General features: G+C 40.8%; 1 protein-coding gene across 1 annotated transcript; it reads left to right on the top strand.

Annotated features, from left to right (window-relative positions):
* Positions 1-3,056: 3,056 nt before the first annotated feature.
* On the top strand, positions 3,057-13,311 carry LOC128885559 (uncharacterized). Its single transcript, XM_054139658.1, has 15 exons — positions 3,057-3,708; positions 3,848-4,218; positions 4,635-4,854; positions 4,968-5,187; positions 5,312-5,597; positions 6,560-7,163; positions 7,550-7,920; positions 7,999-8,218; positions 8,305-8,524; positions 8,637-8,931; positions 10,454-10,985; positions 11,362-11,732; positions 11,800-12,019; positions 12,097-12,316; positions 12,411-13,311. The coding sequence occupies exons 1-15, from the start codon at positions 3,228-3,230 to the stop codon at positions 12,706-12,708; spliced, it is 4,929 nt and encodes a 1,642-aa protein (XP_053995633.1). The 5' UTR covers positions 3,057-3,227; the 3' UTR covers positions 12,709-13,311.
* Positions 13,312-13,527: the final 216 nt, after the last annotated feature.

The raw sequence follows: 13,527 nt of genomic DNA, 5'->3' as shown, positions 1-13,527 counted from the left end.
CCAATTGTGAGCATACTATCCATGCATAGATAAGGAACAATTTCACGTCGTTTGCCGCATGAAAATGAGATGAAGTACACGAGTCTATCTACTCGTGTTTGCCAATCGTTCTCGTCGATTCGTGAGAGTCACGCAGCTGGCGGTGCTATCGCAGTCCCGTCATTTTTATTCCAACGACTGATGACTTATACAGAGAGAGAATTTATGTTGCGATTAAAGTAATTTCCAAGTTGTCAACGTTCAACACAATGGCTTATCGTCGTATGTAATGACGGTACAGTTTGATGCAAGATTGGTAGATAATAACACAAAATAGTTTTAAATTACAAGAAGAAAACAGACGTAAAAAGAAGAACGTAAGAAGAAAACAGATGTAAGAATTTATTGCATGCGGGGATGGATAAAGAACCGTTTGTGTGAAAGCGATTCGGTTTCGGTACTGGAACCGGTCTCAGTTTTCTCATTATCGGTTCTAACCTAAAGAACCGGAATCGTTTAATTTTTGCAAAAACTGATTCCATTCTAGAATAATTCTAATATATAATTCTAGTCAGTATAATTCTATACCTGAGCTCTTTCCTTTTATTATCGTTTTTTATTTTACACAGGATTTACCGATTTCAGTAAATATATTTAAACAGCTATATGTTTGAAGTGAAAAATGGGAAAAATAGCTCTAGAAAAAATGTCATCGAGTAACTGTAATTGTCTGTTGTGCCCAATCAGTTTTTCCATGATAACAGAAAAGCCTCCAGAGCGCAAAGGGTTAAATATAAAGGGAAGACCGTATGCGTCGCGTACACGGCACGCGTGCTTATCCAATCTCTTCGACGAGATGGAAGAGATCGATGGCACTTTGGCAAACCACCAGAGTCTTGCGCGACCGTGCAAGACGAGCCAGGCCATCCGTCGCCTATCTGTCGCCACCAGATATACGCGTGCCTCGCGGAATCCGACCAGCTGTCTAGTGTCTGCCAAATGCTGCCAAGCACAAAGGGACCGCGATCGCATCAGCTCGAATTCACAGGTAAATGTTTGTCTTCTGAGGATTCGTTCCGCTCGCTTGCTCAAGCGTGCATACACGCGTACCCGCTTACTAGGGGTAGTCGATTGATGCACCGTTCGGATTCGTACGAGCCGCGCCGGCGGCGCGGGCGTCGGAGTCCAGAGAACTATTCCAAAGACGGATCTTGAACGTTTTTCGTGTCTCAAGAGTTGAGTTGAGCCCGTACTTAATAAACTGGTTACGACAACGCACCAATTTCCTGCAGTGGAACTCTGACGACTCCCTCGAGCTCCTCGACATCCACGCATTCAACTCTTCTAACCCAAAATACTTAGCCGTCCACTTAGACGTTAGTCCGTATCAGCGCACAGATATTACTCGTGCCTCGAGCCAATCGATCCTTATCAGATTCTTCTCGGAAGAAGATCGTTGACAACCGATGGAAACTCGCGAGGGAGACAACGATCGTTTGATGGAATCCAATTTTGGTGTTCCCGCGTGAAAAGCTGCCGGTTACGGTTTTTTTTTGCCCAACCTGCAGGAAATTGAATTCCTCGTACGATACTTCGGTGCAGACAATTATCGGTGATTTAACAGGAGAACAGTATCCTCCGTGGGAGGAGGGGAGGGCGGGCTAGTTAAGAAACTTGACAAAGCCGAATGCAGAAAATCGTTTCGGTTCGTGTTACGTTGCGACAGTTCACCGTGAGATTTCACTTTCCTACAACGATGCTCGAGTAGCGAAACCGCTGGTTTGCGGCCTCGACGACGGAAGAAAATGGACGATCTGCGGAAAATACCGTCGGAGAAAAAGAGACGCAGGGCACTTCCAACCGCGCTGATACGCGTTTTTTCGCCCAGCACGCTCCGCTGCGCCGAGACGCGCTCTTACTTTCGTGGGAATTTCACTATTTAAACGAAAACGGTTTCACTTTTCCGACCGCTTGCGTGTCGCCATACAGTTACTCGCAAGAGACGAGAAATTTTCTCCTAGATAAATAGTCGTATCGACACTTTGATTGCTACACGGAAGAAATTATACATTACTTATGGCGAGAAAATAATCGACGAAGAAGTAAGTTTTAGCTGGATGGAAAGAGTACGAGATATAGATGATAAATCTTCGTTTTATATCTCTTTTTATTTTTATTTTACCTTTTCAATGTTTATATATGACTTTGCTTATTAACCTGATAAGTGTATTGCACAAGTCGTCGCGATTGTTATGCGAATCAAAGATGCTACATAGATATAATATTATTTTTATTATAAAATTCTACCTTCGTTCTACCTTCCCTAAAAATAGGTAAAACAAGTGGGACGATCCAGTTGGCGGAAACAAGCAATCAGCCATTTAATTGACACCTAATTAGTATATGTATATCTTGCTCCTGAATCCCGTTCAAAGATGCTTTCATTAAATTATTGTCGCGCGATTACACCTTATCAACTTGATTTACTGGTAAACTGATAAATTAATAAGAGCGAACGCAACGTTACGACACCGTAGAAGATGTAATAGTCATTGTAGACGTTCTGGATTCAGTGCCCACAACACGTGTCATTGTCGAGAACACGAGTACGTTCTTTTCCTTGTATTCTAAACAAGCTTAAAACAAGTTGTTCAATATTTGTGAATATATAATCTTAAATGATAAACATTACCTGTAATTTAAATACTTTTTGAAAATTTCATATCTCCACGTATAATGAATACCCTCAGAGTTTGCATACATATGGTATTTGCATATTTCTATATAGGTACTTTAAGTTCACCTAGAAATTACTCCCTATCTCTAAGACACGATACAAAATGCCAAAGGAGGAATTATTTTTCCGCGGGAAATTACTAATAATATCGTAGATGGGACAACTTAGTTATCGGATCCCAGACTAACCCTTTTAGGCTTTAAAACATTCCTGTAGCTTTCGTACCATTGCACATAGCGTCGCAACTATTCATAAATCTCTTTGATAATCAAAGTGAAGCATCCATCGCGAACGTTGAAATAGACACTGCATTCATTCCAAGTTAAATACGGTTGAGCTCTGATGCAAGCATCGTGATTCATCAAAGGCAGTTCACTGATAGTTGTGCTCCCGATAAAGTTACAAGTATTGCGTCCGTCTTACACTCTCGATAGCATCTTCAGTAAACGGGTAACAACTGCGTAAGCGTCTCTTCTTCCAGCTTGGTGACAGTTTATCCGCGGTCAGCATTATGAAGCACATTGTTGCAACTGTACTCGCTATCGCATGTGTTTTGTGTTTCGTGAATCAACTAGAATGTGCTAGGATCCTTGGGGTCGTGCCTACACCTTCGTACAGTCATCAAATTCCATATCGACAACTGTGGCTCGAATTGAGCAAACGTGGACACGAGGTCGTCCTGATAACCACGAATCCCATACCCAACTCGAATCTGCCCAACTTCACTCAAATCGATGTTGGCCAGTCTTATAAGTCCCTTAAACAAATTGCCTACGTTCGCCAGCGATTCGAAGGAATATCTTGGCTAAATTTCTGTGAGACAGATTTGTTGTTTCTATGTGAACATTTTATAGAACATGTGTTCAATCACACGGAGGTAATGAAGATGTACGCGCCTGGTAGCGATACTAAATTCGACGTGGTCATCGCGGAGGTGCTTTACATGCCCGCTGTGTGCTCCCTCGCTCATGTGTTCAACGCGCCATTGATAGGTACACCTTCCCATTTTCTCCAACTTTTATTCTTACGGTGATAAATTATCGTTTGGTTGAACTGATTAACGTCGAAAGAGAGAAACATCTAGTCTTCTGAATACGTTGCTAATGGTTGATTTATTTATGGTTTCTGTAGGACTCAGTTCGCTGGGACTTGTTTCATTTAATGAGTACGAACTCGGTGGCATCGTCCTGCCTTCGCATGAATACACTTGGGAAATGGAGACGAACACGGGATCAAACCTGCCATTTTGGAAGAGACTGACAAATTACGTAACTCTGTGGCACCATCTATACCACATCTATAACTTCGCCATTCCGAGACAACAGAAGATAGCCGAAAAGTACTTCGGTGCAGATTTCCCGCCAGTTGTCGACGTTATGAAAAACATGAGCCTCTTATTTGTCAATCAAGCTAATATTCTAACACCGGCTCGACCAAAGCTCGCAAACATAATCACGTTCACTTCGTCCCACATCTCTCAAAATCCAGCACCACTGTCAAAGGTTAGTATGCTTCATCGTGGCTCGATTGAATTTCAAGCACACTTGGATTCTTAATACAATCGAACCGAACACTTCATGTTTCTACATGAAAACCTACATACATACGTATCACGATTTATTATAAGCACACCAATCTCAATTTTCGTTATCGCACGTTCAAAAATAATCTAAAAATTCTCGTGTATTGTTGCATAAGTGTACAATAGGCCTGAAGAGGTTAAGTATCTAATTAATTTATATATCTATTGTACAATCAGCAGCACGCAACACGATAATTAGCGTTTATCGACGTTTCTGGCTGAGTGGATTGAACTGTAAAACGTTTCATATCTCAAAACAGAGATTAGTGGGTCTTGCATCACTTTCATAGGAAATCATTCGCACGCACATCGTTATTCTTGATTTTCTGATCGCAGGATTTGAAGCGTTTCTTAGACGACGCATCGGAAGGATTCATCTATTTCAGTCTTGGTAGCAACGCGTTGAGTTCGCATATCCCGGAAGATACTTTGCAGATTTTCCTCGACGTGTTCGCCAAATTGCCTTATAGAATCGTGTGGAAGTTCGAAGAGGAATTGCCAGGAAAACCAGACAACGTCTTCATCTCGCGATGGTTCCCTCAGCAGAGCATCCTCGGTACAATTGCACACTTTTCTATTTATCCTTTCTCAATTAAATTGAATTCACAATTTTCCTTATACAACCGTGTCATCCAGCTCTCAAGAATAATAGGTCGTTTATTTTTTCAGCTCACCCGAACATTAAGCTTTTCATATATCAAGGAGGTGTGCAAAGCAGCGAAGAAGCTATTCATTTTACCGTACCTGTATTAGGGTTAGCTGTGTTGGCGGATCAGGACTACCAAGTGCGCAGAATGGAAGAACGTGGTGTAGGAATATGTTTAGAAATCCTTACTCTGACGAGAGACGAGTTGGAAAGTAACATTCGAGAGCTTATAACTAATAAAAAGTAAATATAATATGTACAGAGTACGGGTCAGAGATAGACGAAACTCTTATCTAGTCTCTCTATTATTACAAACGGTGATCGTAAAAGTTACGCAATAATAATAATTTCGATTTAACTGTTACAGATATAAGGATAACATGGTTGAACTCAATCACATCATCAATGATAACCCCTATAATATGATTGATAACCTTGTTTGGTGGACAGAGTACGTGATTCGTCACAAAGGTGCCCCGCATCTTCGCTCCAACCTAGCCTGGCAACCCTGGTACCAACGTCTCGATATGGACATTGTTGTATTCTTGACGACCGTAACATGTATAGCAGGCTTCGCTGCGCTCAGTGTTACAATCAAAGTCATATTGTATTTCCGTAAACAAATGTTAGAATACAAGAAACAGAAAATTAGTTAATCGGTTGCTAAGAGAATATAGAACCGTAAATACCTTGCGTGTCGTAAATCATAGGTTTCTGAAACTATTGAAATTGTAACGTGGTATACACTTTTGTGAAGTAGGACAAGTTTCATTTGCGTTAATCATTTTCATTGCACAGGCACCATACATACATACATAGCATACAGAATAAGCGTCACAGTATACAGGAGTTAAAAGTTTCATTTATGCCGATCGTAGCGAAATGGATTTGAAGATCTCATTTTTCATATGAATGAAATTGAATGTTCGCGATACATAGTGACAAATGAGATTAATTACTGTAACGAGAAAATATTATAATAATAAAAGTATTACAAAATCGAAGTGAATTTAATTGATTAGATCACAATTACATATTATGTACTCGATCTCCTTCAGGTCGGGCAAGGACTCTCGCACCTTCCCCCTTTCCTCGATCCGTTCGTCTGTGCGAGCTGGGCTTCGTCATTTGTACGACCAACTTTGTATACCGCTTTAAAATGGTCTTATTGGTTTTTCGCATGACGCGTGCTTTGGACTAGAAGCGTTCCTCTGAATGTAAAATCTAGTATTCGAATGTGTGCCACGTACTAACCAAGAATGAGAAACACCGATTAAAGTGGCAATCACGTAAGTGTAAGTGACATATCAAGGGCGACAGCTCGAGTCAGTATAACCATATTGGGCATAACAAGACACAGTTATATGGTTGCTGACATCCCTAACAATCTACCAGATGATACATCAAATTCGCTATAACTTCGACTCGGATCCGTTTCAAGAATCAAATAAACAACTACAAATTAATATTCGAACCAGCGCACCGTCCCATGGCGAGAACACAAATAGCAGCGCCGGCTGCTATGAACGTTAAACTATGGTTGTTTAAACTATCGATTATCTTCATCGACGAACCGTAAACATTATCTCGAAGTTGAGATTAAGATATCGTCTAGTCATCGTTGCTATCTGAAATGATATTGCATGCTCTAAATAAATCGGCGTACTGGCGTGATACATTGTTCAGCAGTTTCACCCTGACCAGCTTTCGGAGTGGTTCATCCGCGACCAGCAGCATGAAGTTCAGTGTCGCGACTCTATTCGCAGGATTGTTCGTTCTCTCTGTTTTGAAGCAAGTACAATGCGCCAGAATTCTCGCGATCATCCCGACACCTTCGTACAGTCATCAAATTCCATATCGACCACTGTGGCTCGAATTGAACAAACGTGGACATGACGTCGTCCTAGTAACACCGAACCCAATCCCAGACTTGAAGCTGGAGAAATTCACTCAGATAGATACCTCGACATCTTACATCAATATGAGGCAAAAGTTCAACCTGGTCCAGCATCGATTCAAACAAATCACCTGCTTGGATTTGATTCGGGACACTATGCCTGAACTAATCGATACTTTTGCAGAACATGTGTTTAATCACACGCAAATGCGAGAGATCTACGCGCCTAATAGCGGCCAGAAGTTCGACTTGGTAATGGTTGAGATGCTCCTCATGCCAGCCGTATATGCCTTCGCTCATAGATTCAACGCGTCTTTAATAGGTATTTTTATTCCCTCTATATATCGCTCATTTTCTTTTTATACTACGCAATCTTATGGTTCTTGAATCGAGACGAGTTACGTCAGAATTCTTCTGTGAACAATGCTTGAATTTCTTTGAACAAAACTGAGTCGAACTACACGGTTGGAGTCTATGATTTTTCTATAATAAATTCTGGTTAGATATATGAAGCGTGGAGTGATCGAAAGGTCGAGAATTCAAGCACAACTCGAATTACTGTAGAGTTAAAACGATAACGACATCATAAAAGTCGAATTATCTCTCTAACCTACTGATATCGAGGCAACAGAACATGAAGCTTTTCTATCTCAAACTGACAGAGCACTTACAACATTATAAAATCATTCTTGCTTCACGTGACCGTAGGGCTTTCGTCACTGGGTATTAACGCACACAGCGAACACATCCTCGGTGGGCTAGTGTTACCTTCTCATGAGAGCACATGGGAATTGGAAGGAAACGCAGGATCGAACCTGCCATTCTGGAAGAGACTGCGAAACTTCGTCAACTTGTGGCATTCCATATACTACCACTACCACGACATTATACCCCGTCAGCAGAAAATAGCTGAAAAGTACCTCGGACCTAATTTACCATCGCTGCTCGAAATACAGAAGAACACAAGCCTCATTTTCATCAATCAGCCAGACGCTATCGCAGCAGCTCGACCGAAACTCACCAACTTGATCACGTTTACTTCATCCCACGTAAATCGAAATCCAACACCATTGCCAGAGGTATGTTTCATCGCGTACAGAGCTTGCACTCCTCTACAATAACAGATTGATAACCATACTCATATTTCGTGAACGTAGAACTTGAAGCGCTTCGCGGACGATGCGCCGAATGGATTCATTTACTTCAGTCTCGGTACCAACGCGATGAGTTCCCACTTGCCCGAAGAAACGTTGCAGGTTTTCCTGGACGTGTTCGCCAAGTTGCCTTACAAAGTCATGTGGAAATTCGAGAAGGAATTCCCAAAGCTACCAAACAACGTCATGGTTTCGCCATGGTTCCCTCAGCAGAGCATCCTTGGTACGGTTGGGCTCGTTTACGATTGCGCTAAGCTTTATCGGTAATTGGTGACTTAATTTCTCATTAATTGGGATTTTGTTACGCAGCACACCCAAACATCAAGCTCTTCATATATCAAGGAGGTCTTCAGAGCACCGAGGAAACTATTCATTTCACGGTGCCTGTCGTAGTGTTTCCTGTGGGAGGAGATCAGGATTATCAGGCTATCAGAATGGAAGCCGTTGGGGTTGGAAAGCGTTTGGAAATCGTCACTGTGACACGAGACGAGTTGGAGAATGCCATACGAGAAGTCATAACTAATAAAAAGTAAGTATTGTATATGTAGATTACAAGTAATTAATTACAAAATATTATATACCGGAGTCTTATTTTTAAAACGTGGTTACTATGGTAACAAAATTTGACGCGTTGTCATTAGGTACAAGGAGAATATAATACAACTTAAAAATATTGTTAACGACAAACCTTACGATATGGTGGATCACCTTGTTTGGTGGACGGAGTATACGATTCGACACAAAGGTGCCTCGCACCTTCGCTCAAATTTGGCCTGGCAACCCTGGTACCAACGTAACGACATGGACATTGTTGTATTCTTTACTATTGTAGCATTTATAATAGTCTCGACTACGCTCACTTTACTTGCCAAATTTGCCGTATGTTTCTACAGAAGAATTCATGCTCCTGACACATATCAAAAACAAAAACTTAGTTAACCAATTATTATATCGTACGCGATTCTAGATTAATATTAACGTACGAGAAATGAGGATAAAAGGTGCTTTTATTTAGAAACTTACCTAATTATGTAAGTGTATAGTTCCGTTTTGTGATATGTCTTTATTTAGTAGCATTACAATAAAAACTCGTGAAACGGGCAGAACAAAAAGTAACAGCGACCATACGCGTACATATACGCATACACGTCGTTCACACTCGCACATGCTGATAGTATGATAGTTAGCGATAGTACAATCTTTAACGACTGAAATTATAGACATTAGGAATTCTACGCCATTCGTGTTGGGAAACATACAAGGTGAAATAAAATGAGAACGTGCTAAGTGTCAATTTCAATTTTAACCGTGACAATTGCACGATTGAAGACAATTGAAAAACAGCTGTAGAAATGTCAAAAGTTTCAATAAATAATCCTTGTGCTGATCCTGGCAAGAACTTATCCCAGGTACTATAAACAGAAACCTAATACTACTTATTTCATTACTCATCTTCATTGCAAATATATTGTAATGCAAATTTTGTCCGTGACTGTCAAGGAATCAGTGTTTATTATCTACTCTGATGTGGTAATAGTAGTAAGTTTATTAATTTCAGCCTTTCGGCCCAGAAATGGGACTTGATTTTAAATACGAAAGGTCCTAGAAAATTTGGGCCTCCGACTATCTGATAGCTCTCTAACAGCGATATAGGTGTAAATGGACGACGCGCGAGCCCAATTTATCAATTTGTCGCCTTCAAAGTGAGACCTTGACTGTGTACTTGCATTGCTTGCAAAATGGTTATGTACGAGTCGTCGCTGTTAGAGCGGCTCAAGGGACCTAAAACATCCAATTATGCAATTTTGTAAATTTCTAACACGTTTATCGGACAGTAATTAGCATATGCTTAGGAATTAACGGAATTAACTATCGCTCCTTCCCCCCTTCCACGATCCGTTCGTCTATGCGAGTTGGGCCTCGTCTAGCACAATAAAGAGACAATCACCCCCCGTATGTCAAAAACAAAGTCATCTAGCATACACGTATAATAATTCATTTTTATAATAAGGCAAATAGCTTTCCGTATTATAGCATTGTAAATTAAAAAGTACTATTCTTTATGTGTCATCAGTGTAAACACAGAAGGCTCGGCGAGTATCAAGATTAGATAATCCCTATCGTCGCTTATCATGTGAAGCTTCGTTCCTACAATTATAAGGATGTAAGTCTTGGCTCATACAAGTGACTAAGCATTAGTACACACGAGTGAGATCTAAAGACAAACAACTTGATGCGTGATCCTAATCGCTTTCGAAAACAACGTTTCACAGTTTTCGGTGTCGGAAGCAATGCGCTCCACGTTTGCTGCCATTGGAGGACACCGTATCGCTGGTGTCACATATCGTGACTCTGCAATTAAGCGTATAGATTAATTTACGCGTATAAATTATATACCGATAGTAAATGATAGCAATCGCACAGTTTATACGCGTTCTCAGCACAGTTGTAATATAAGATTCGTTGGATTGTCGTAACCAGATCGCGTAGTGGTGTATTCGTGATCATGAATTTCGTCAACATCGCGATCATACTTTCGGTTGCGGGTGTTCTATTGGTCATCCAACAAGTGCAATGCGCTAGAATTCTTGCTATAGTCCCGACGCCTTCGTACAGTCATCAAATCCCGTTCAGACCGTTATGGATAGAATTGAGCAAACGTGGCCACGAAATAGTGTTCGTCAGCCCTAACCCCATCCCAGACGTGAACTTGACGAATTTTGTTTACATCAACACCTTGTCATCTTTCATTATCGACCAGAAGATCGACATCTTCAAGTACCGTTTCGAACAAACTACCTGGATAGAGTTCTTGGAGAACAGAATGGCAAATTTCAGTGATCTTGCCACACATGCTGTGTTTAATAACACGGAAGTGATGAAACTGTACGCACCTAACAGCGGGGTCAAGTTCGATTTGGTCATGGCTGAGATGCTGCTGTCACCAGCATTATTCGCTTTCGGGCACAGATTCAACGCACCCATTATAGGTATCCTCCGACGTTCGTTCTAGAGAATGTTTATTCCTCTTTAGTGGAAAATGGTCTACTAGTTTGAGTGTTTTGATTGAACAACAACGAATTAGACTGTTGATTTACTCTATTTCTTGTACACTAAACTGCAAACGCCTCTTAGTATCACGAAATCGGCTTTACATTATTGAACGCGAAATTACACATACCAAACAGTACTGCTCAAATGCTCGACAATGTTGACAAGGAAGTACAAAGAGTAATTATAACACGAGTAATGCAAATCCACGTGAATATAATCGTCGCTAATTTCAGACTTGTCTTGAATCGGTAGCTCTACTGGCGAACAATTCGCTTGATTTCGTTAAATAATGAGTGACTCGTGTAACTGTAGGGCTCACCTCCCTGGGACTTTTTGGATTCAACGAATATATCCTGGGCGGGGTTGTGTTACCTTCTCACGAGTCTACATGGGAAATGGAAACGAACACAGGATCAAACCTGCCGTTCTGGAAAAGGCTGCACAACTTCGCGACCCTATGGCGCAGCATGTACTTTATTTATTCCAAATGCGTACCCCAACAGCAGAAAATAGCCGAAGAGTACTTGGGAACTCGTTTACCGCCACTGCTCGACATACAGAGGAACCTGAGTCTCGTGTTTACCAATCAGGCCGATGGCCTTACAGCAGCAAAGCCGAAACTGGCAAACATGATCACGTTCACTTCGGCTCACGTCTCATCAAACCCAAAACCACTGCCAGAAGTATGTACCAACGCTAATCATACTCTAATTTCTATACAAAGAGATAACTGTACTTCTATGATCTCAGAAATTAAAACGATTCGTGGATGACGCGCACAATGGATTCATCTACTTCAGTCTGGGTAGTAACGTGTTGAGCTCAGAAATGCCGAAAGAAACCTTGCAGATATTCCTCGACGTGTTCGCCAGGTTGCCTTACAAAATCGTGTGGAAGTATGAGGAAGAGTTGGCCATGAAACCGAGCAACGTCTTCATCTCGCCATGGTTCACGCAGCAGAGCATCTTTGGTGAGAAACTTGCTTACCATTGAATGTTTCGATGCTAAAAATGACATTTTCCTAATGATTTTGATTTCGTTGTGCAGCACACCCGAACATTAAGCTGTTCATATATCAAGGAGGCCTGCAAAGCACCGAGGAAGCAGTGAAATTCGCAGTGCCTGTTTTAGGACTTCCGATAATAGCGGACCAGGCCTATCAAACAGGCAGAATGGAAGCTCTTGGTGTCGGGAAGCGTTTAGACATCACTAGTATCACGAGGGATGAGTTGGAAAGTGCCATCCGTGAGATTATAACTGATAAATCGTAAGTGTGCACCGAGCGACGAGAAGCGTTCGTCTTGACACAATCAACGATAAACTATTCATTTAGCAATTACAAATTTATCGTGTCTTTTCAGCTATAAGAAGAGAATGATCGAACTCCAAAATACCGTCCACGACCAACCATACGATTTAGTGAAGAACCTTGTTTGGTGGACGGAATACGTGATTCGTCATAAAGGTGCCCCGCATCTTCGCTCCAACCTAGCCTGGCAACCCTGGTACCAACGTAACGACATGGACATTGTTATATTCTTGACAGTCGTAGCAACTATAATAGTTTTGATAATACTGAGATTAATTGCCATGTTAGCCATGTGTTTCTTTAAAGGAAATCAATCACTCCCTAGCTATCGCAAACAAAAGCTTAGTTAATTAAACAAATAATGATCTACGCAGTTCAAAATTAACTTTAGCGAAAGGAGGGGGTGAACAGTCGAGTGTCTTAAAGTAACTGATTCATTAACTATTTAATTTAGTCATCGAAAGTGGTACGTGTTACGTATTACACGTGGTGGAGATTACCGTGTAAATACATACATTACATTCTCTGGTTTAACATTAAAATACCGTTTACAGTAACAGACTGCAATCATCATTGCTAATAGCTTATCGTAAATATGAAACCAAAAACCAATTGTTCTATTGAAAGTCGTATTAAATAAAAAAGAAATAACATTTCATCGCGTATAGAAGATTATAATTTACTGTTGACTGACCAACCTATTCGTTCAGCAAAGATAAAGATATCAGAATCAATGTGTTCAAAATACTTTAGGCAGCCTTGTTTTTCAAATGTTCTTATCAAAGCCTAAAGACCCTACAGGAAGTTTTCAGGGATTTCAACGACTCATCCTAGACGAGTTAGTCATCCAGTACCAAGGGTCATAGTTACCCCCTCTCAACCCAAGAGGTTTTTAGAGTATAAGATTTAGAAATCTTACGAAGTGAGCATTATTATTTTCGAGCCTTCTGCGCGACAGTCTATCACTTTTTGTTTCCACGAGTTGTATCCAGAGTTACGTCCGAAATATATATATTTGTACGTATTTATATAAACAGCACAAACAACGGGAATATGAAATAATGTTGCATTTAGCTTCGGTTATCATTGATTCATAACTGACGTGTCCAAGAAATATCGCTGTCGTTAAGAAATGATTACAGTAATGTTCCCTTTAAGAAACGTGAGTC

This window comes from Hylaeus anthracinus, unplaced genomic scaffold (genome assembly GCF_026225885.1).
Source record: "Hylaeus anthracinus isolate JK02 unplaced genomic scaffold, UHH_iyHylAnth1.0_haploid 11981, whole genome shotgun sequence".
NCBI classification, from domain to species: Eukaryota; Metazoa; Arthropoda; class Insecta; order Hymenoptera; family Colletidae; genus Hylaeus; species Hylaeus anthracinus.
The sequence above is the reverse complement of the archived record's forward strand: the minus strand, read 5'-3'. Positions and strand labels throughout refer to the sequence as shown.

Bases quoted from the DNA above. Each gene is read 5' to 3' on its own strand.
- LOC128885559 (XM_054139658.1), top strand. From the start codon at position 3,228: ATGAAGCACATTGTTGCAACTGTACTCGCTATCGCATGTGTTTTGTGT. The intron at 5,188-5,311 runs GTAAATATAATA...TAACTGTTACAG, and splicing joins GAGCTTATAACTAATAAAAA to ATATAAGGATAACATGGTTG. The intron at 12,020-12,096 runs GTGAGAAACTTG...TTCGTTGTGCAG, and splicing joins CACGCAGCAGAGCATCTTTG to CACACCCGAACATTAAGCTG.